At 46.4% G+C, this 22,361-nt stretch overlaps 1 protein-coding gene and 1 long non-coding RNA gene across 7 annotated transcripts in view; one reads left to right on the top strand and one right to left on the bottom strand.

The window, feature by feature from the left end:
* Window positions 1–20,741, top strand: part of LOC127475795 (uncharacterized) — a 43,886-nt gene extending 23,145 nt beyond the window's left edge. Inside the window, exon 3 of one of the 2 annotated variants that reach the window (XR_007906341.1) lies at window positions 18,229–20,741. This is a non-coding gene — a long non-coding RNA (uncharacterized LOC127475795). Of the gene's footprint in view, window positions 1–10,904; window positions 11,141–18,228 lie in introns of those variants that run through there. The other variant, XR_007906340.1, reaches the window with a different exon arrangement.
* The window catches only part of TMEM94 (transmembrane protein 94), a 50,275-nt gene extending 29,178 nt beyond the window's left edge, over window positions 1–21,097 (bottom strand). For 2 of the 5 annotated variants that reach the window (XM_051797904.1, XM_051797908.1), the window contains exons 1-3: window positions 8,053–8,212; window positions 1,169–1,288; window positions 400–527 (exon numbers count right to left, since the gene is read on the bottom strand). In XM_051797904.1, coding sequence (XP_051653864.1) covers window positions 400–527; window positions 1,169–1,288; window positions 8,053–8,106 — 302 coding nt within the window. In that variant the 5' untranslated portion in view covers window positions 8,107–8,212. Of the gene's footprint in view, window positions 1–399; window positions 528–1,168; window positions 1,289–8,052; window positions 8,513–12,788; window positions 12,917–17,706; window positions 18,043–20,974 lie in introns of those variants that run through there. The other 3 variants (XM_051797906.1, XM_051797907.1, XM_051797905.1) reach the window with 3 other exon arrangements.
* Window positions 21,098–22,361: the final 1,264 nt, after the last annotated feature.

Below are 22,361 nucleotides of genomic sequence, written 5' to 3'. Positions count from 1 at the left end.
AAGGACTCATCTCAATTAAAAATCCTTTACAAATATGGTCAAGGCATGCTATGGTGCATGTGACAGCACAGTAACCTCTCCCATGAGCCAATAACTTCTCCAGTTTTAAAATCCTTCCTAACTATGATAACGCCTTAGGATTTTTAAAGATCTAGGAATGCCGTAGAAAAAAAATTTCAGTCTCTCCACAGGACATTCCCTGGGTCTATTAGAAGTAGAATTAAGTTGGCTGAAGTTTGGAGAAAGGGCCTGATAGAGACAGAATTACCAGTGATGTTGATTGTTGATTACCATTATGTTGATGTCTAGATTTCTGGAGAGAATCAACCACACACAGTATCAAGATGATATAAAACTACCACCTTGGTTCAGTTAAGCAGCACAGGATGCTTTGCTCACCTCCCCTGTGGCTGGCTCCCATAGCAGCACAGCAGCAGCAACACTGCCAGCAGCATCAGAGATGCACCAGGCCAGTGGAAACAGGAGCAGCGGTTACCATGGTACAGAAAACTGCTCCTCCACACCTCCTGCAAAAGGAGAGCAGCAGACAGTCAGCATTCATGGAACACACAGCCAGATGTCTGACAAAGCAGCAGCTGATGCTCCAGGGTGAACACAACTTTGTCAAACCCCTGAACATGACACAGAACACCCTGATCAGTTGTGTGAATCCTACAGCACCTATGGATGCTCAGCTGGTGTGTCTGGGTAAACACTCCTGCTTTACTCTTGCCTGGAAGAATGAAAAAACTTCTGTGCCAGGCTGTGCCCATGTCACTGACTGACCCAGGAACACTTTTAACATTTAAGTACTGTGCATAAACACCAGCACTTTGTATTCAACACACACACCAGACAAACACAGTGGACAAGGGAGACTGTTGAGCTTCACAGCTCTTTATCTCCACCTGAGATGGACACTGCCCTTAGAGGCTCCTGAAGTCCTTAAATCCTTTACAGGTGAAGCTAAAGCTCTGGCGTCCAGGAGAAAAGTGCTGACAGAAACACACACTTAGGTAGATTTCTTGCTTTGTTCCCAAGGACTTTAGCAGTTCTACACCCAGACATTCTGTAGCAGCACTCTGGGATGGAAAACAGCCAACTTCTGTTTAATCCTCAGCTTTACTTTGAGAAGGGGAGGCTGAGTGCCCAACCTTGGTGCCCTCACCTTCCATGAAGTCACTTTTTTCCGTTCCTTCTGATGCCCCTCCAGCAGTGCTGACAACTGGTCTCTCAGGATCGTGAGGGCCTTCTTTGTGGTAAGGCCCAAACTTGAGGTCATCTCATCCTGAGGTGCCAGAAAAACAAACTGGTTAGTGCTTCCCTATATTCTTTTTAGGCTTTTTTCCTGGTGGCTGAATGAGTGGCCGACCGTGAATGCCCTGCACTCATCACCACCAGCCTGATTCTCCATCTTCCTGAAATCATCTCCCCTCCTGTGAACTTTAGACTGCTGGCTGGAATTAGAGCACTTAGATAGTATCAGGTAAACAAACCGGTCCTGACTGTGCTGATAAATACCTTATCAAAGCACAATACCAAGTCATTTCAGTGAAACAAGATCTAATCAGCAGAGGCTGAGGACAATACAAAGGGAGGCTGCTCAGCTCCGAATTTATGCAGGCTCGAACCGGTATCAGCTTGTAGAGACAACAGAACACAGACAGTTATGGCAGAATTTGAATGATACAGGATGGATTTTGGTAACAGTAAAAACAACACAGAAGTGGGATATTTGCAATTCTAATCAAGAGTGGTCCAATTTCCACAACTGCTCGCTATGGAGTTTTGCTTATGAATCCTGTCTCTGTGGCCACTTTGATGCAGAACCTCCTGGATTTAAGTGCTAGTCTGTGGATCAGTCAGAGCAGATGTGACTCCACCACCAACTCCTTTTACGAGAGAAAGCACTAAGGTTTTGAGTGCTGAGCTGTACAGACATGCAAGGGAGGTATTTGGACTTGCAGGAAGCACACAAGGTTCACAGCACTGCTCCCTCACTGCTCACTCAGGAAACAGGCAGGATTCCCAAAGGACACAACCCAGGAGTGTGCCATATGGAAAGCACTGCCAAAAGATGCTGGTAACAAGAAAGTGGGGGTTGCATTTCTTGAGTCAGGAACACAAGCACCTTCCTTTCTTTCAAATCACAGAGATTGCTGTGAGGTACTGTGGGCACCAGGTCACTGACAGTGAATCAACAGGGAAGAGCAGGCAGGTGTCTGTGAGAGGGCAGGGAACTGTCAGGAAAAGTTCTCATGTGCATTTCATGGTTTAACACAAACACCTTGAGCATGTACAGCACACAGGATGTCCTGCGTGTCAGAAATGTTCAGGTGTGTCATGCTGTGTGCAGAGCACACAACTACTGAACACAAACAGGCAGGAAGCTTGTCCCTCTGGTCCCCACCAGTGTGACACAGCCCAGAGCTCTGGCAGGAGCTGCAGCTCTTCCTGCTCTTGAACCTCTTCCCAGCCCTGCCAAACCCACCGTGGTCTCAAACTGCAGCACTGCTGCTCCTGGGAGCTGCTTGCACACACCCAGCTCTGCAAGTGCAGCTTGGCTCTGATCTTTTCTTCCTGTTCCTTAACTGTGTGGTTTCAGGATGAACATTTACTGGAAACTAATCTTGGACTTCAGACTTATTTGCATAGATGGCCCAATCCAAAACTGTAACACAAGCTTCAAGGAATAGCAGATAAATTCTCTTTAAAATACTGTCTACCACACACACACACATACACTCCTCACCTACCAGGGACATCTTGAAACAGCAAATTCTGGCCAGGCAGAGTCCAGCAATGCTGCTTTAGCTGCACTTTTACAGAACTAAAAATAATCCTGCTGTAGTTTTCATTCTCTGTGTCAGTTTTAGGAATAGAGGAAGCAGTTCTGTGTTGTTCTTGGAAGCAGCCCAGGTAACATCAGCACAGGACTAAACATAGGAGTCTCTCAAAGACTCCCAGAGGAGAAGATGGCAGGCACTGGAGCTGGCAACAGACCTGCTGCTGCACCACAGAGTGCTGCAAACAGGAGTGTCTGAGAGCAACACGGAGCAAGGGACAATCAGGTTTCTGTCTCATCTGGCTGCTGCCTGTGTGGAGCACAGCAAAGCACCCACAAAAATTCTCATCCTCTCCAACACAGGGAGAGCAGACAGACAAATAAAAGACACAGAATGAAAGGCAGCAATAATGAGGGATTTTGACTGAAAAACAAAGTCTGCTTAGACACTGAGCAGATTCCAATTGATACATCAGAAGCTACAGAAGAAATGAGAGGAAAGCTGCACTTAATGCCAACATCTTGTACAGTCACACAGTGCCTGGAAAGAGAAACTGCCACAGCACAGCAGGCAGTGAGCACAGAAAGGCAGCAAATCCAGAGGTAATCAAAAAGGTTCCTGAAATACTTGCACACCTGCTCCAGACTTTACACAGGAATTACTGGTTTGCTGTAGTATCAGTCAAGGCAAGGGCAGCCTCAAAGGAAGGTGGCTGTAGCAGGTGAGGAAGGACAAGCACAGAGTGTCAGGGCTGGGAAGGAGGAATGGCAGGAAGGGCAGGGACTGTCAAACACCCATCCTGACACTTAAAACATGGAGTATTTGGCAAAGCAGGCAGAGCCAGTAAGCAAACACTGCAATAGGGTGAGTGAGGGCTGACTGGAGGGGACTTGGATCACCTGCTGCACCCAGGGAAAGAGCCTGGACCCAAAGTGAAAGGGACAGGCGAGAAGAGCCACCCTGAGCTCCTGGCAAGGGGCAGCTCTAGGTTTTGGAAACAAGAGCTGCCCTGCTAAGTCATCAACTGCTAATGAGGCATTTTTCAAATGCCCTAAAGTAAACCTTTGTATATGGCAAACCGAGGCACTCTTAAGCTGTCCCAGAGGGATCTTCCCAGCCTTTCATCAGCTGCAAGGGCTCTTCCTGCCACAAAACAGGAGGTGAGCACCCCAGGGTGAAGAAGCCATTCACAGGAGGTGTCAGTTCATTAATGAAAACCTCAACATTCACATCTTTGCTTTGGAAACCTACATTCAAAGAGAAATCCACTCATTTTCCGGTCAAAACAAAAACAGCAAGACACCTTCCCACCCAGCTGCCTCAGCATAGGGTTTCCTCTGAAGAACAAAAAAGAAAAAGCAGACAGTAAATTCCAGGTTACAGTGAAAGCAAACCCCTGATGGGTATCAGGAGACATTTTAAAAGGCTGTACTTTCCTTTTGCCCGTGCCTGAAGGCAAAAAGTCCTAAGGAGAAAATGAGCAGTTGCTTCCTCCTTTGCCTCAGGAGGCCGGAGAGCACACGAGCCTCTAAGTGCACTTAGGGCTCCTCTGGTGCTGACCCCTGCCCTGGCCACCACAGCCTCAGTGTGGGAGGCACTGCTGAAGCCAAGTAAACACGGGATGATTGCAAGCCTCTGCCTCGTGGATGACAGCACGGCTCTCAAGGGTTGTGATCTGCAGGATGGCTGTTAAGGGAAAACAGTGCAGGAGATATTTTGTTGTGCGTGTGATTTTATTTTCTAGAGGCAATGAATGTGTTGAGGTGTGGACTGGAGGGGAGCACGAAAAGATGTGTGAATTTCTTCACCCTTAGTAAACATCCTACATGTTAAATTACTGCTTGGTTTGCCTGCAACCATGAGGGAATGGGAACCTGAGACAGATCTAGCAAATGCCCAGGTTTAGGAGCTGGTTTGGCTCTTCAGGAAGGAAACAAGAAGCAGCTCAGAGGTGGGAGACAGGGAGCCACAGAGTCTGTAGACTTTTCTTTGCCTTCTCCTTTCAGTTGACCCTCCATAGTTTGACAGGGGTAAATTAGTTGGCAAATACCCAGGAGCTTGTTTAAACCTGTAGCCTTGCCTGGCTCATGGCAAACAGGTTTCCTTTGTCTTCCTCAGAGGTTGAAGGAGCATTTTCAGGTTGACAGGCAGGAACAGAGAGGTTACTTTCTGATTTTTCCTCCCACAAGGAGTGAAGTTGTTGCCGATGTCTGCTTCCCACAGCCCACCTTCATCCTCACACAACATCAACACCCATCTCTCTTCCTAAAATTCACATCCTGTTCTTTTACACATAGAACCATTTAAGATCACCTTGAAAGTTTATCAGCTATCTCACAGTCTTTGCTATCCAATTAAAGACAGAGGTCTTGCACCTTCCTTCCAGAGGAACAGACTAGCAGAGTTAGAATGTGTAAAGGTGAAAAATGGACACAAAATATTAGTCTAATTAAGTCCTCTTATATTTTCCTACAGCCACTACACATCCACAGTAGTATATTTATTTGTTGTACAAGTAAATGTTGATATAAAATGTACCAAGCATTTTGTAAAATAACACTGGAACACAAATATATACTTTGCTCTACAGAGCAAAGTGGGTTGAATCATCCTCCATCCTCTGTGGATTTCAGTCTCTTGCAGAATAAGGGCTTCTCAACAAGATTGTTATACACTTGAATGTAACTGCCTTTACAAAGACTGTTTAAACAAATAAGTGAATAGAAAACAAAATATTTGCTAGAAGCTTCAATTTTCATAGACTGCAGATCCACCCCTCTGATTCAGAGTGGTGGAAAACCTCTACAAGGCAGCTATCAGACTGTTTCCCCCTTTTCAGGCTGCACCCACTGGGCCCCTTTTATAACACCTCTACTCAACTGCTTTTCAGATTTCAACAGCTGGAGGTGGAAAACTGGGCAGCAGAATGTTCTTCCTTTTTCCAAGAGCTGTTTTGCCTTCCTTAGCAGGGAAAGAAGGCAGTCTTTAATTTAACAATGACACTTTGCAGGCTACTAATCTAGGTCAGTGATTACACCTCCTGAAATGTAAGCATTATTCATAGGTTCAAAAACACATTAGAAAGAGTAACTCCACTAAATATATTTGCATTTAGTACTGTAAGTCAGATTCTTGCTTAGGATAAGGCACAATATGACACATTGGGGTTTTTTTTGGTCTGATCAGAGAGGATGGCAGACACCATATACACGACAGCACACAATTTCTTGGGATAGCATTTCTTTCAGCAGGCTACTGTTAGAGAGGGATTTATTCTTGTTCTAAAGCAAACCACACATCAGGATGGTACAGCTCTGTACACCTGTAGCTGCTGAGTTAATGCTGGGACTGCCTGAAATGGCACATCCCTGCTCCAGAGTGACACAGATGTAGCCAGAAAAGCCAATGTATCCGTTTCCCTTTATTACCATTCTTGGTGCTCTCCTGGTTAGTTTTCCCAAGAGATCTTATCCCTGATTCCAAGCAAAAGTGCTTCTCTAGTGACCCAGGCTACATGAAGCATCTCCCCTGACACATTCCCACTCCACAGGATGAACTTTTAAGACTCTGGACTGTCAGGACAGCTGGATTCTCTAATTCCTTCTGCCACCAGTTTCTGCACCACAGCGGGAAAATCAGATACTCCTCTGTGCCTTAGTTTCTCATCCTTTTAATGGGACTGCCAACTCCCCACCAACTGCAGTCATTGTGAAGATTATAATATTGACCAACACACCTGAACACTACTGGAAAGCACAGGAAAAAAAGAAATATATGTTGATATCTGCACAATTCAGGCAGCTCCACCAAGCAGACCATGGCTCTGTGGAGACCACTGCCTTTAAAACTGGACATGCTGGGAAAGGCACCAGAAGGCACAAGGAACACAGCTATTAAACTTGGTTTAAATGCACCTCACACGAGCTTGGCAGCCACAGCTTAGCTGTTGGTGGTCTCAAATCAAATGAAACAAGCAAAGTCTTCAGCACAGCAGTGCCCAAGTTAATGGACAGAGGAATAGTCAGCAACTGCCTCCTTCCTCCCTCTGCAGCCCCAGGATGAAAGGCAGCCCAGACCTCCCACTGCCCCAGGACAAAGGAGCCCCCACAGCTGGTAACTGGGTGACTGTGGGGGCTCCAGTGTGGATGCTCTGAGGCTCCCCACAGCTCATGGCTCACAGGGCCTGCAGACTCTGCAAAGAGGCACAGCTGCAGGAGCACAGATCCCTGAGATCTGGCCAAAGCAACACTTACCACCCACCTGAATCAGCCCTGCACTTCGCTGTGAACAGTCCATTCTAACCCAGACAACAACATTCCCAGTTTATGGTCTCCATAAAGCACAGAGTAAGATGCCAACAGGCACAATCAACCTTTCTACACAGGTAATGCAAAGCCCAGCACTTTGCTTCTCCCCCGCAGCAGCTCCACAGAAGAGAAAGAGGCAGCTGCTCCCCAGGAAACAGCCCAGTGTGGAACTGTACACTCCTTGGTCTGTCCCTTTGGTCCTGTTTGCAGCAGCAAATCCCCAGCCATGGTTACTTGCCCCACCAGGCTGCTGGCAGGATGAGGCAGGGTTTATGCAGTGCTTTGAAGTTCACCTGTACTGCACAATTATTAAGCTTTAATTACTGTAATTTAGCAAGTTGCATTATTCCTCCGAGCTCGGAGAGCAGTTAGGGGTCTGTATTTATCCTGGCTTCAACATGCAGTGTAGTGCTTTATGCCAGTGCAGAGCTTACTCCAGGGAATGCTAATCCCCTCCCAGAGGCCAGCAGTGCTCAGAAATCCACACAACTTCAGCACATCTTTCATCCCCTCGTTAGCTTCCTTTCTATCCCTACTCCTTCAGCTGAAGACTTTGGGGACTAAAACTATGATACAGCCTGGAAGGTGCACAGCAAGACTTGCTTCACAGGGATAAGGAGGTCCAACAGCTACAGATCAAAGCCCAGAGAAGAAACAGGCAAATTTAAGTCATGAGGCAGAGGGGCAGCAAAGCAGGAGTCCGCAGCTAAAATCCCATCTGGACCCTCCTGTTGGTTCTGGGGTTAAATCTGCAGTTTAAAACAGTTTCTTTCCCCGCCACCTCCAACAACAAGCTATTCCCCAGCTAAAATCATCGCTCACTGCTTCATGTCCTGCCATAACCTCCTTCCCCAAAACCTCCAAGCCCTTCATGCACCATCACATCAGGCAGGATGCAGGCTGGGGAGGGAGGCAGGGAAAGCCATTTTGAAATTAAATGTTAAGGGAGAGGAACTTACTTTGCGACATTTGCCTTGGCTGGGGATCCAGAGATCGGCCTGTTTGAAGAGCATCTGGGCTAAATTCCTGCACCACTTCCCCAGCAACTTGCACTGCTGCTGCTCTCCAAAAATGAGAGAGCAAAGAGGGAGAGAGAGCAAGACTGTGCAGAGCCCAGCGCTGCAGAGAATGAGACAGAAGCAGCAGAGTGAAGCACCAGTGTGCTGATTAATTCAGCCTGTTTCCAGTCACGCTGCAGATCCAGCAAGGAGGCGGTGGATGGGGGTGGGGGATGAGGGATAGAAACGAGGGGGGGGAAAGCAGAGAGAGAAGAAAGTTTGCCCAGGATAGCACCAGATGTCTGTAAGAACGGTTCATTCACAGAGGGAGCCGACGCAGTCAGAATCCCCGGGTTCCCTGCCCGCAGAGCTGCATATGCATGCACAGTAAGGGCTGATGCTGACAGAGAGGGGTCTGTGGAAAAGCAGATGGCAAATTAGGTAGGACAAAGTGCTATAAAATATACCACAGGGGAGAGAACACCTGAGCAGGCAAGGAAAAAGACTAGATTGAGACGGAGTGAATACTAACTCCCCACAGATGACTCCACAGCTCTGGATTCAAGCTCAGTTCAAAAATATGAGCATTTGCTGTTTAAACAAGTTGAGATAGTTACAAGTCCAATCTGAAGGATTCCCTCCCTCTTCTCTTGTTGATAGACAATGCAGCAAAAGCCCCTCTGAGCATCCAGTATTCATACATCCTGAGCCACATAATCTCAACTAAAAGGGGCATGTAAATTCTTCATAGCCTTGCCTGGGGCTCCCTGTTTACCTGGGCATGGCAGACAGAAGGCAAAGGATTAGTGAAGACAGGGAAGGGCTGGGTACAACAGCAGGTAATGGGATAAAAAGGTGAAGAAGGAATGAGCCTTCTCTCTCCTTCTCATCTTTTACAGGAATGCTTCCTTCTCATTGTTGGAGGGATGCACCTTTACAAGTGAGGTTTTATATAGCTCCCACTTCAGTGCTGTCCTAATTCTGTCTGGGGCTTCCTGGTTCTACAGAGCAATCACTAAAACAAGTACTTTCATTCCACACAGAAAGGGGTAAAGAACTGGCCCAGCCAAGCACCCCATCACTAGTGTGCCAAGGATCAGCTGGCTGGTACCAAACGGGACAGGCACTGCAAAGGCTGCCAGGCTCAGCACACCCTGCAGCTCTGAAGACCATGGACAGGTGTCAGGACTCACCTGCCCTCCCTGGACAAGTTCTTCACTTCCTGTCCAGCCCCGAGATTCAAATGCCTCAATAGGCACAGCCCATATTCTGTGTTTAAAACCAGAACTGCAGAGATCAAGAGGCCTCAGTATTTATTTACAATAAACCCCACGCAGGGTCTCGTTATCACCTGTGTGCTGGCACTGAGTTACACATCAGTGTGTAACCTCACAAAGCTCTTGGAGCCAAAGCTGAAGGGAAGCAGGCACTTTGTATTTATTTAATGTAACTTCAGGAGAAAGCAGGGGGAGAAAGAGCCAAGACAACCTTCATCCTTCTGCAGGGCATTTTGTTTCCTAGACAACAATTTCAAACTGCAGAGAGGAACAAAACGTCCTAATGGCACAATTTTTCCTTCCTTCCTTCCTCCTTTCCTGCTAAGAAAGTACTCACCTACTCTCTTCAACACAAAGAAAAAAGGAGAGAAAAAAAGAAGAGATTAACAACAACAAGATGAGGTAAGAGTGGACAAACCCTCACACAACATACATGTAACACCCTCCCTTTATGACATTGCTTCCTATTGTTTTCCGTGGCTCTGCACCTGCTGGAGACTTGGATGAAAGGGAATAAAACAATTTGCCTGTGACAGTGCAATACCAGGAACAACCCTTGTGCTGCCTGCAATTAAGAGGTCCCAACACAACTTTTTCCCACCTCAAAACCTCCAGCTTTGGTCATGAACACAAATGGAAATGGATGGAATTGCCTCTTCTCATTTACCCCACTGCTGAGAGACCTTGTTCTAAAGTGTTTTGTGTAGGGCAGGAATTTGCACTATGTAGTTTCCTTCTGACATCAACTGGTATCAGAAATTGCATCTGGATATGCATTTGTGCATTAAATAACACAATGAAAGAGCAAAAAATGAAAACTTGTGATCTGAAGATAAAACTGGGATTTGAAATAGAAGGCTGAGTATAAAGGCAGGGACTGACCCACACAAAAACTGCAGCACAGACGAGAGACACCTGTGGAAAAAGGATCAGTTTGTGAAAAAGCCCTTGGAAAAAAGAGGTTTTAGAGAAAAGCAGGGAATAAAAACAGAGATACAGTCACTGGCAGGATGAGAAGAGGCAAAGAACTTGGGCTACTTTTCAGTCTAAAGGTAGGACTGCAGTTCTTGTTAAGCAACCTGGAACAAGGACCAACAGTGCTGGAGCTGGAGTGACGTGGAGCACAGCACAGGCTCCCTGAATACATTTGCAGGCTCTGGCCAGGAGGCACAGTGCTGTATCCAGGCTGCAGCAATTACACTAGGATAATACAGCTCAGTTGTTATTGGTAACTGTGGAATGGATGATGTCAATAATTTTTAATAGTTGTGTTGCTGCAAACACAGCTTACATCTAACACAATGCAAACTCAGGATCCTCCCTGTCCTGTGGCCATCACTGCTGCTCTCTGTGTCCATATATGCTGAGTGGTCTTGGAGCAGAGATTCTGGCACCTTTCACAAGGATTAAATTCACTTCAGAAACACACAGAAAATTAAAAAGTCAGGAGAAGAGGAGAAAGAACAAGATAGCAGCACATTTAATTTAAGAAGGTTTTGGCACTGCTCCTAAAATACTCTCTGCCTTTCTCTGCAGTGTCTGGCTTCTGGCAAAAACTGGAAGGCAGCCTGCATTACACCTGACAGACTGATCTCAGCCATCTCTGACAATGGAACTTATTAGATGACTGGGGCCAGAGGACAAGTCTCTCATCTGAGTGACAGATGCCTGTGCTGCAGCAGTGCTCCAAGCACGTCTCCTGCTCCAGGAGTGCTAACTCTTCATCACACACATATATCAGAGCAAAGAATTGCTTTCTACTCAATTTGGGACTGATGTTTTCACTTGGGTTCATTTTATTTTTAGCATTTTAAAATAAACCTAGCACATCAGATGTACTACTGAGGTTACAAAGCAGGTTAATTTGTTCCCTTATCAGTATATATGTGTCCAAGTTCTTCACTTTGGAAAAGAAGATGGATTCTTTCTTAAAGGGGATGAAACAAGGATCTGCAGTATTAAAAAAAAAAAAAGGAGCAAACTCCTTAACCCCAAATAATATAGAATCATAGAATCACAGAATGATTGGGGTTGGAAGGGACCTTAAAGACCATCTAGCTCCAACTCCCTGCCATGGGATTGCTAACAAAACAAGTTGTAAAAGCAAGTGGATGTATCTGTGGGTTTTTTAAAATCCTATTGAGAAGAGAGTGGTGATCTCCTGCCTTCCCTTTTAATTCCCATTCAGAAAGGAGGGAGAAAAAACTTCAGGAAGTCAGGAGGGGAGGTTAGGATTTGAGAACACCATGATTACCCCTGTAATCTCCTTGTCAGGACACTTTCCAACAGGCCTTTCAAAGGTCTGTTACAACACTGTCCACTCTGCTGCCTGCCCAGCAATTTGATCTGCTCTTCCTGCCTTGTGCAGTGGAGAATGTCAGAAGGGAAAGGCAGAGATGAACTAAAAATAGTGACCTACAGTGACGGTGTCCCCGCTGTGACCTGCTCTCTTTGGTGCTCTCAGATCCTGCACAGAGCACACCCCTGCGTCACCCCTTTAAATGATCAATACCAGATCAGCCCATGATGTCACTAACAGGAGAATAATTAGATAATCATCCTCACTGGAATGTTACCTCCGTAGTAATACAGCAATTGGATACAAAAAATAACATAGTTCAAACACATCCTCTGAGCACAGCAGCACCAAGGGGTTCAGGCAGGAGTGAGCCCAGGCCTTCCTGGTCCAGCACAGCTCAGAACAGACACCCAGCAAAGAAGCAGTGAGTGGGCAAGTGCTAGAGCTGATGTGGAAAACTGACCTTTTAAAGTCACTGACACTGCTGTAGTACCTTTTAGAGCTGATCTGAGTTTAGGTGATTCCCTAACAGGTACTTTGCACTAATGAACAAAACACTCCTTGCTGCTGGAAGCACCATAAACAAAACAGCAAGGAAGGGAAGCAAAGAGAAAAACAGACACCCACCAGACAAAAGCTCATGGTGTGGTGGGGAAAGGGACACCAAAGAGGAAAACCAAGAATGTTCTCTCACCAGAGCCAGCTGAGACCCCAAGTCACCACCAGAAAAACCGGACTCAGATGATTTTATTGCCTCAGTTTATTTAAAAAATCTTCTCAGTGAATTCAGCCCCTCAAATAAAGCTGAGCTGAGTGTCCAGGGGAATGGAGCCCTACCCTAGAGCTCGAGAAGAACACAGCAGGTGTGACAGTGCACACCTCACCTGTGTTGTTCCACTGTGGTGCCTCAGTCCCAGCCTGCAAAGGATTCCCCTGCTGATACGAGCACGTCCATCCCGAGGGATGTGAAGGTGACAGAACTCTCAGCTTTGATACTAACCACGGATTAATATGAAACCATACAACAACAATGCCAAATGGGGAGTCTTGACCCAAAATAATGAAAGACAATTGAAAGGACTCACATTTAAGTTGGGTGTGACCCTTATCAGGAAACCTACCTGACACTTCTCCTTGAGGTCCATGGCTATGCAGTTCTGTGAGCATGTCCAGCAGAAGGGGGACTGCTCCTCAGGGGAGAATGTCTCCTACGCAGAGAAGAGCTTGGCTACATTTACCACATCACCATCTGTGGGAACAGAAGGGGAAGCAGTCAGTCAGTCTCCCACATCGCTTCCTTTAGGACAAGACAGTGATGGAATTCACAACATTCAAATTACAGGATTGGTCTCTAAAAGGAGGAAAACCAGGGAGCTGAAAGTGCTTCTAATAGTACATCAACCCACCCCATACTCACAACTGACCTCAGTAGCTTAAGTCTGCCCAAAAACTGGCATCAGTTTTTGTGTATCAGTAGGTGAATTAAGTTCTCTGCAGCACAGAGTAAGAGTATTATTGCAGCCTTGACAGGCTTTTGGGCAAGCCTCCAAAAAAAAGCTGACAGAGCACTGGATTCCACCAGGTGTTGGAGCATGCTGTCACCCAGGGCTATTTGTCTTGTTACCCTTATCTACCAGGAGCTTTGTCCAGCTAATCTCTAATGGAGCCAGCAGTAATGATACTCCCCTTTGCTGAACAACACATCCAACCTTTGACAAGGCTCTGCTGCTGGGCTGAGCATGGATCTGACCACCAATGAGTAGGCTAGAAATCCTAAAAACAACTCCAGATGACCAGGGATCTTTTCTCTTTGTAGCAAAACTGGGACTCTAACAGAACTGAGGTAGGAAGCAGCTCTGGAATTTCTTCTAGCTCATCCTCCCCTTTATCTCCCATAGCACAAATTTGTTCTCCTGCCACATATGCAAAATGCCTTTTCTGGTCAAAACAAATGACCTGTGTGCATTGCTCTAGAGGATTCTCTTGCATATAAATACAATGAGAGATTATAAGATTATGCTATGATTGTCTTGGGAAAGTCTTTTTGTTGGTTAGCAACTCCTGGTTCTATTTTTTAATATCATACACAAGCTCAGGGCTTGGACACAGACTTCTCCTAAATCCAAACAAACAAGGAAGCAGCTAGATATGCAAATCAACCCAAACCACCCACACATCTCCCAGATACAACAGGATTGGCCTTTGCCAGCTGGGATTTACTCCCCTGGTCTATACCACACTGCCTTTTTCAGAGAAGGCGGATTCTGCAGATCCCATCCTTGTGGCAGTCACAGCACAGCTCTCCACAATGCCACATCATTTCAAGGGAAACAAAAGGCATCCAAAGCTTATTCAGAAAGCCACTCTCCCACTCTGCAGAGTTAGATTTCGGAATTTCCTCTCCTGCAGGCAAGTCCTGCACCTGCATTCTGGGAAGGAGCAGACATTCAGCATTCAGAGTGCTGGTTATCAAAGCCCTGCCTGCAGTACCACAACCAGCACCTGCAAGTGCCATTTTTTGGCTGCCAGGCCGGCTGGCACAAGACACCAGTCTGGACTCTGCCCTGCTTTTCTGTTCTGTGACCCTTCCAACGTGCACACACCGAGGGAATGAAGTTATTTGCAGTCACTTCATATCCCTGCCAGTCCAATTAGCAACTGCAAAGAGAGGATCAGACAAAGTTACTGAAGAGAAGCTCACAAAGAGCTGCCAGCAAAGGGTAGGGAGTGGGAAGGAGGAAAATGTAATTCTGTGTGTTTGCACACAGCAGCTTAGAGCCTCTGCCTTTAACTTGAGAGTGACTTCAGTATAAGGGAAGGGAAGGCAAGAGGAGATGATTTTAAGGAGAAAATGGTCACTAACAACAAAAGGGCTAAGAAATAAATCCATGATTATTCTTCTTACTCCCTTGCAACAGAGGATTTATTAGTAGAACTACTAAAGACTTAGGTACTGTGCTCTCACTCGTTCAAACAAAGCTAATTCCCTGAAATTCTCTCTGGATCTGGACTTCAAAAGCACAGTTATCTGTGACACTACTGGGTAACTGGGAAGCCAAAGTCACAAAAGGAGAACAAGAAAAAACATCCTGGACTCTTTGTGCCCATCCTGTGGAGCCCAGATCACCAGCTGGGGTGGGCTGGAGGGCAGGGGGCTGTGCAGGGAGGCACTGAGCAGGAGGCAGGATCTCTGCACTGCCCTCAGTGACATTCTGGTTCAGGCAGCAAACTGAAATGTGATCCTGAATGCAAACCAGGCCATTCCTTAGAGTTCAAGGCACATCATCAGCATGCTTGGGAATGCCACCCTGAAGTCCTTCAGTGCTAGGAAGCAGGAAACACAGCAAGGGTGTTAAAAAAGATGAAAGATTGGTTGGAAAGAGTGAATATTCCTTATTTAGAGAAATTCTAAAAGCTGTTATAATGGACAATACAACAAAAGCTTGTGAAAATAATCAGTGGTGCCTGCAGCACTGCTTCATCACCATACATGCTCAGGGCTTCTCCAAAATTTTAACAAACTGACCTGAAGCCCAGAAGCAGCTTGGTTTTTCTCACATCCCCAATTTAAGGTATCAGCAATGGTTAGATTTCAGACATTTCACACAGAGAAAGCAAGAAGGCAAGTCATTCTGGTGCCAGTCTGGATACACAAAACGAGGAGAATCTTTCATTGTTCAAATTTACAACGGGTTTTCATTTAAAACCAAGAATTCCAAACACAGCTAACCCCAGTAGGTTGGGATATCTTAGTATCAGGATAACTGAAGCCAAGAGCAAAGACAGGCTACAATGATAAACCAACCTCTCTCAATTTCTGCACCTGGACTGGCACTGAAGCCATATAAAATGTGATCTGTGTGCTTGGTTTCAAATGTAGAATTTATCAAAATAAAATGTCTGCAAGAATTATGTCATTCCAACTAAAAGCCTCACATTCATTACAGAGGTCTTGCAAACACTCAGAAAACAGTTTCACACAATGAGGCTGAAGCAGTTAATAAATTCTGGAGGCAGTCTGTGGATCTATGGAGTTGGGCATCCACTCACTCCAGCTCCTACAAGGTCCTTGTGTGCTCCCCTCCCAGACTCCTCTGTTTCAGGGACTCCTGTAATTCCCACCTCCAGACGTGTCTCTCCATCATCCCTGCCCTGCTGCAGGGACTCACCACCCTCTGCACCCATCCTGGGAGTTTTGTGCACTACTATTCCACACTGGAATATCTGCCTCCCTCTGCCCTCCCTGTTCTTATCTCTCCTCTGTCTGCCCAGGCAATTAGTCACGTCGACATGTTACACTCTGCAGGACAGAAATGAAGTGGGGCTGCTTTGCTGGAACATGTTAGAGGGCGTCAAGTATTCAGACAATCAGAGATGCCTGAAGCTGTGGTTGCTCTAATCAGACACCACAGACTCCCAGTGCAGCCAGTTTACCCCTTCCACTTTCCCAGCACACTGCATCCTCCTTGGGATTTTCGTGCCTAGAGCAGTTTGTGAAACCTGGAAATGGCTGGATGTGGCGTTCAGGTGTCATCATGTTGCATTCAGCCTGAGAAATATTTCCAAATCATTGGGCAAGAGTGAAACCAAACACAGGGTTCACCAAACAATCCAGTGCCTATATCCCTACCAGCAAGCCAATTGCCTGGAAGTCCTGTATGCCAAACTCAGCCAATGCTAGCCCACACCTGTGGGGAGAGGTGTGCAATCCACTTCAGAGTATCTCTATTTTATAAGAATTAATGAGTTCACTGCCTGGGTTGCCATGTGTATCTGATACCCAGACCTTTTCAAATCAGAAAATACATTCCCATCCCCACAAACACATTTCTGTTTGGAAGTGCCCTGAATAACTCTTGTAGCTGGATCTGAGTATCAACAAGTGTTTGAAACATCCCTCTGAATAGCAGAAGCAGAACTTTACAAGAGTCCATTGCCCCTTTTCTTCACCTAATCATCTTTTGAATAATACTGTCTTACACAGGTAGTGCATTTATATAGGTAAAAATATTATGGTTCAGATTCTCCTCTGAAATCCAAGGATTTCAAACCACAATAACTCAGCCAAACCTCACAACATCAGTATGAGGTATGTGTTGAAATGTAATAAGAAACTATACAGCATGATATATTACTTACAGAACTTACAAAACAACTAGCAAACAGAAAGATCAGATAATTATAGAATCTATAGACACTTAGAAATAAAATGTGTTTCAGAAGCTGCTGTCTTCAGGGAGAAAAATAAATCAACCTGATGATACTGTTTTCCCTAAAGTGTTCAATCACTGATGCTTTCATGTTATTTACTGAAAGTTCCCAACACAGATTAGTCTATGAAAAATGATGGGGAGTGTGAACATTTCTTGCTGCCAAAAGTGAATTCCTCAAGAACAGAAGCCTGATCTGTCACCAAGAATAGAAACACGGGGGAACAGATAATAACCAAAAAAAGCAGCTGCCTTGGAGAAAACGGCTTCGATTTGGGCTGATTGTTTTGATATCAGCAGAACCACACGGTCTCCTGCTCATGAGGGGCTGATGTCTGCCTGATAATTTGCAACAAAGGCACATTTGCTGACAAATGGGCTTCCAAAGGTGCATCAAGTGATACTGTCAATTGCTTTGAGACCCACTGAGAGCACAGAATAATTACAGCAAGGGAGCTGGCAGCCACACTTCTTGGCTTCAGTACGTGCTTGCGAAAAAAAATTTGGGCCAGCTAAACATTCTCTGCCTCGATAACCCCAGACTGCAGACAGGGATATCCATATCTGCTTAAGGGGGAGACTGTGAAGTAAATGTATTATATCTGCAAAGTGAGATCTTCTCAATTTGTGTTGTATATGTGCTAAGTATTATCAACTCAGCAGCAATCAAATATCTCATTTGAGCCTGGCTGGGAAGAATCAGGAGCTGATTTCACAGAGGCTCCACTTCCCTTCCTAAATTCAGAAGATTCAGAGAGAGATCTGTTCTACATTGAATCAGGAACAGGATTAAACTCGAAATGAACTTAAAAGTTTGTCTTCAACTTACAAGTGTGCCTTTTGGAGGTGAAATTATTCTTTGTTTTAACCTTACTTGCCGAGAGCTTTCCAATAAAAAAATATCTCTGACTCCTTCCTTTTTTCTTCAGCACATTCAGGACTTGCACATTGGACTGTTTCAAAAGACAGCTGTGGCTTAAAATGAAACCTGAGCAACAAAGAGGGAGAAGGGAGTAAGGAATGACTTTGGAACACTTGTAAGAGTCAGACCTTCAGTTTACTTGCAAGATTAGGATTGTTCAAACAAGATGTTCCACAATTGAAAGAACACTTTTATTTTTGTTTTAATTTTGTTCTGGTGAGTTGAGAAGCAATTGATCAAAAGAAATATGATCAAAAGAATGATCAAACTAGTTTAGTCTACCATACTGTTTCCATGGGGGCTGATACTGTTTCAAATTAAGGTACTGTAAATCTGAAAAATATTTGCTGTGTTCATATTTCCTCACTTGGTTAAGAAAAGAAAAGAGTGTTTGGGAATTAAAGGATCACTTTATTTTTTCTGCTTCAGGTACTGCCTGCCACAGAAAGACAGAGCATGTGGAGAGTCTGGATCGAAGTGAAAAATTCAACAAAAGGCACAATTCTGAAAGGTGTAAGAGCCCCTCCAGCTCCCACAGAAGGATGAGTCATCATCTGTATTGAAGCACCATGTCTTTAATGACAGCTAGAAAATTTTACAGCAAATCTATGGATGAATTCACTGCAAAAGTGACAGCTGTCATTCATCATCATGGCATTGGTTATTATGGTAACCAGGATTGTATAACTACCTCCCTTTAAAAAGGAATAATCCTGAAATCCTAGAAAACCACAAAAAGGCAGTGGCCCAAAATAAAATAAAAAAAGCTTCTGCTGTATTTATAGGAATTTCTAGCAAACCAATTTTTGCTGATATACACTGACTGACAGATAAAAGTGCAGCTTTTTCTCTCCATTCCAGTTTATAAATAAGGGTGTTGTATGCATAGTTGACAGCAAATCTAGGAAAAAAAACCCCAAAAACATTCTTACACCAGCATTTGCCATTTGGAGATGTTTAACAAACACCATGCCATGGGAAGGTGTTTTCTGGGAGTTCCCCAGAGCAGGCCCACCACCTGAAGGCCATTAAGATCAAGCTCATTCAAAGCACAGCACAGCCCTTCTGTAGAAAAGGCACTGAGCAGTTCAGCAGATTGTGTATTTTGTTACTCTCACAACAAGCCCCATGAAAGTTTTATGATGAACACGTGTAGGATGAACAGTGTCTAGAAACAGGGCAGTGAGCTGCCTCACTCTACTGTGAAACAGCAGCTCCTTAAGAACCTGTCTCCACTATTCACTCATGAGCATTCCAGAGATCCAAAGTGCCCTATTTAGTGTACAAACTGTCCCATGCACTATCACAGATGTCAACCCCTCCCACCCCAAGCAAAAGCTCTGGGTGCAGGAGATGCTGCCCGAGCCCAGGACACTCTCTTTGGCCCAATCCTACAGAAGGATTTGTCTTTTGGCCAATCCCCTGTGGCCCCTGGCCCTGCTCCCACCCAGCCCCAGGGAGATATAAACCCTCCCAACCCACCTCTTCCTAACTTGGGCTGTGCTTCTGCCTGGGGCAGGCAGGTCTTTGAGTGTTGTGGTGGCTCCCAGCACCTAGTTTGGGTAGGACTGAGAGAGGACTCTCAGAGGCACAGAGACATAAAGAGAGCTACAATGTGAAGATTAGAGGACGAAGGTTTGTTTTTTTGTTCCAATTGAGCAGCAATATTGATTTGTTTTGTGACTGAGGCTAAAAGCACTAATATCTTAATCCTCTCATCAGGTAAAAAAATGTTGGCGAGGTGTTTATTTAAGAGGCCTGGTTAAGAAGAATATTATGTAAATTTTTTTGTATGCTTGAGTAAAAGATAGCAGAGAACTATAAACCACTCCTCTAAAGAACAAAATATATCTTGCATAAAATCAGCATCGTGTAGCTATTTTTATGTATGCCTACAGTAAGTAGGCTTCTTGGAAAGTAAATTTAGTTTGCTTGCTAGGTTATTCACATTTTGCTATATCTCAGCAAGCCCTGTAGTTTTATGCAGTACAGCAGCTGTTGAGTAACAGTTTGTTTATACAGAAACCCACATTTCTAAGTAACCTAAAGTGTTTCACAGAGCTTGTGTACTACTATGCTATTGTACCTCATTGTGTATGAGCTGTCTGTTCTATTCTGTTTATTCTACAATTGTTGGGGGAAATAATATGATTTTGGACAAGCATGCCTTAGTAGCCTCCTTTTCTCAGAAAGTGTGAAAATATCTATTACTTGGTAGCTGCCTCAGGAAGATGGATGTGAGCTTATGCTCTCTGCTGCTATCTTGGTAACTTTTTAGACTGATAAGACAAACTTAAAGAAACTCTTCTGTCCCACAAAATTTCCTGTGAAAATTCAGTGAGATTTAAATGGGTAACTAAAACACTGTCTGCTCCTGCCCATGGATTTTTCCTTCCTCTCTACCAATCTTCTGGGTAGATCATATCATCTAAGGCAAACTTCTCATGCTTTATGTATTTTTAACTGGGATTCGTTAGGCTTTTCCTTATCAATAATGGCCCGTGTTACCCTGATAGGAGAAAGCTCCCGAACGACAGACGAGCAGAGCCCAAGAACTATATGGATCTTTTGGAAGCAGAACAGGTGGACGTCTGGGGACAAAACCCAAGCGTGTCGCGAACTTCTGGTCATCAAAACGCTGCCAGGAGATAAGTGCAGGGGTGAAACAACCGGCTGAGCGGGGGCTGCTCTCCCGGCTGTCAGCGGGGTCTGGACAAACCCTGGTGGATTAGCCAGAATTTGGGACCAGACAGTAAGTCTTGACGCGGTGGGTGAAAGCGCAGCTGCTCCGAGCGCTCCCACAGCTCTCGGGCACCCCCGGGACCCCCCGGCCCGGCTGCCCGCTGCCCCCGGGGGATGCTCCGAGCCCGCTACGAGCCGGAGCCTGTCCCGCAGCTGCGAGAGAAGCCCCGCCGTTGATCCGAGCCGCCAACACGTGTTTGCAGCGCCCTTTTTTTTTTTTGTCTTTTTTTTTTTTTTTTTAATTTTCTCTCCTTCCTAAGCTGTTTGGTAACGCTCCAGCGCAGTGCCGGGGAACGGGGCCGCGGGGCTGCGGGACCGCCGCCGGCTCCGCCTCGGGCCTCCTCCCGCCACGGTAGCCGAGATGAGGGCTCCCCGGCCGCGCTCCCCGGCGGGCCGGAGCCCGGCCCTGCCCCGCCGCCCGGCCCGTACTCACCCGCCGCGCCGGGCGCTGCCGGCGGGGCCGCTCGCCCGCCGCGCCGCCGGGGCCGCCATCACGGTCACTGGCAGGCGGGACGCCCCGGCCCGGGGGACCCGCGGGGGCGCTTCGGGGCCGCCGCAAGAAGCCTGTGCCTGGTTGGTGGGAGCCCGCGCGGCCGCCCGCACGCAGCGCCGGGATTGGCTGGGAGCGGGTGGCGCGCGAAGCCGAGCACCCGCCCTGGCGGCAGGTCGGGGCAAGCCGTGAGGGGAGCGCGGGCGGGACGGGCGGCAGCGCTGAGGGGGTGGCGGGCGAGGCGGTGACCCTGGCAAGGGGCACCCTGAGGCGGCCGTGCGGGGTCGGGGGACGGTGCTCGGGGGCAGCGAAGTGACTTTGGGCTGGGGACGCGAGAGGGCATGGGGAGAGAGCCCCAGAGCGGCGCGTTCCCCGAGGCTCCGTCCCCTTGGCGATGGCGGGCCGCGGTGGGTGCCCCAGGGAAGGGGGCGAGGGAACAGGGGGGGGATCCCTTTGCAGGCGCTGCGCTGCCACAGGAGGAAGTGACACCCGCAAGAGGAGGGTGACACCTGCAGATCTCCCTCTGAAAAGCCACTTTTGCCGTGGAGAACTAGCAGACTGGCAGTCTGGGGTGAGCCGTGAGGTGCAGGAACGCGCCGGGTGCCAGGGGCACAGGAAACATTGGCAGGAGCGAGCACACAGACCTACCGAGCCGATAATCTGTCATGAAATCTAAGCCTCTGCAGGATCTGGAAAGGAAGCCGGAGGCGTGAGGCAGAGATGTCCCACTGCTGTGCCTCTGCACGCAGAGGTTTGGGGTTCTCTTCTTTGACTGGGTAAACTTAAAAGACGAGTGTCCTTTAGTTTTACCTCCTTCCGTGTTCCTTCAATTCATTGTGGAGCTTGTATTTATTATCCCAGGTTGTGATGTGACACTTCCCATGTGAGATACCTTGTTAAAAAAGCTCATATTCATTAGCAGGCTAAACTACAGATGCTAAAGGCTGGTGCAGTTGTCTCCAATTTTATGGCAATCAGTTGTACAAAGAGCTTAAGCTCTGTGCTGCTTTCTCTGCAGATGCAGTTTAGAACAAGAATGTAGCATTTTAGGAGTGAACTCTGCACTGCTTTGGGACAGTTTACTTTAACCGTGTCTGGTTACACACAGTGCAGGATTCTACAGGTGTGATTTTAGCTCTTTTAAAAGCAATCTAAATTCTGGTGAGGAAAATGAAGACCATGGAATTCCTGGTTTTCCTGAGCTTGTTACCCAGAACAATTCCCTAGAATCAGTTAAAAAAAAAAAAAACCCACACAAAACTTGAGTGACACTGAAAGGGGTTTTGTTGTCTTAGAAGAAAATAAAATGGTAGGTTTGGGGAATTTATGG

This window comes from Manacus candei, unplaced genomic scaffold (genome assembly GCF_025592945.1).
Source record: "Manacus candei isolate 608988 ecotype Guabito, Panama unplaced genomic scaffold, ASM2559294v1 h1tg000047l, whole genome shotgun sequence".
NCBI lineage: Eukaryota > Metazoa > Chordata > Aves > Passeriformes > Pipridae > Manacus > Manacus candei.
This window is presented reverse-complemented; position numbering and strand designations above follow the sequence as displayed.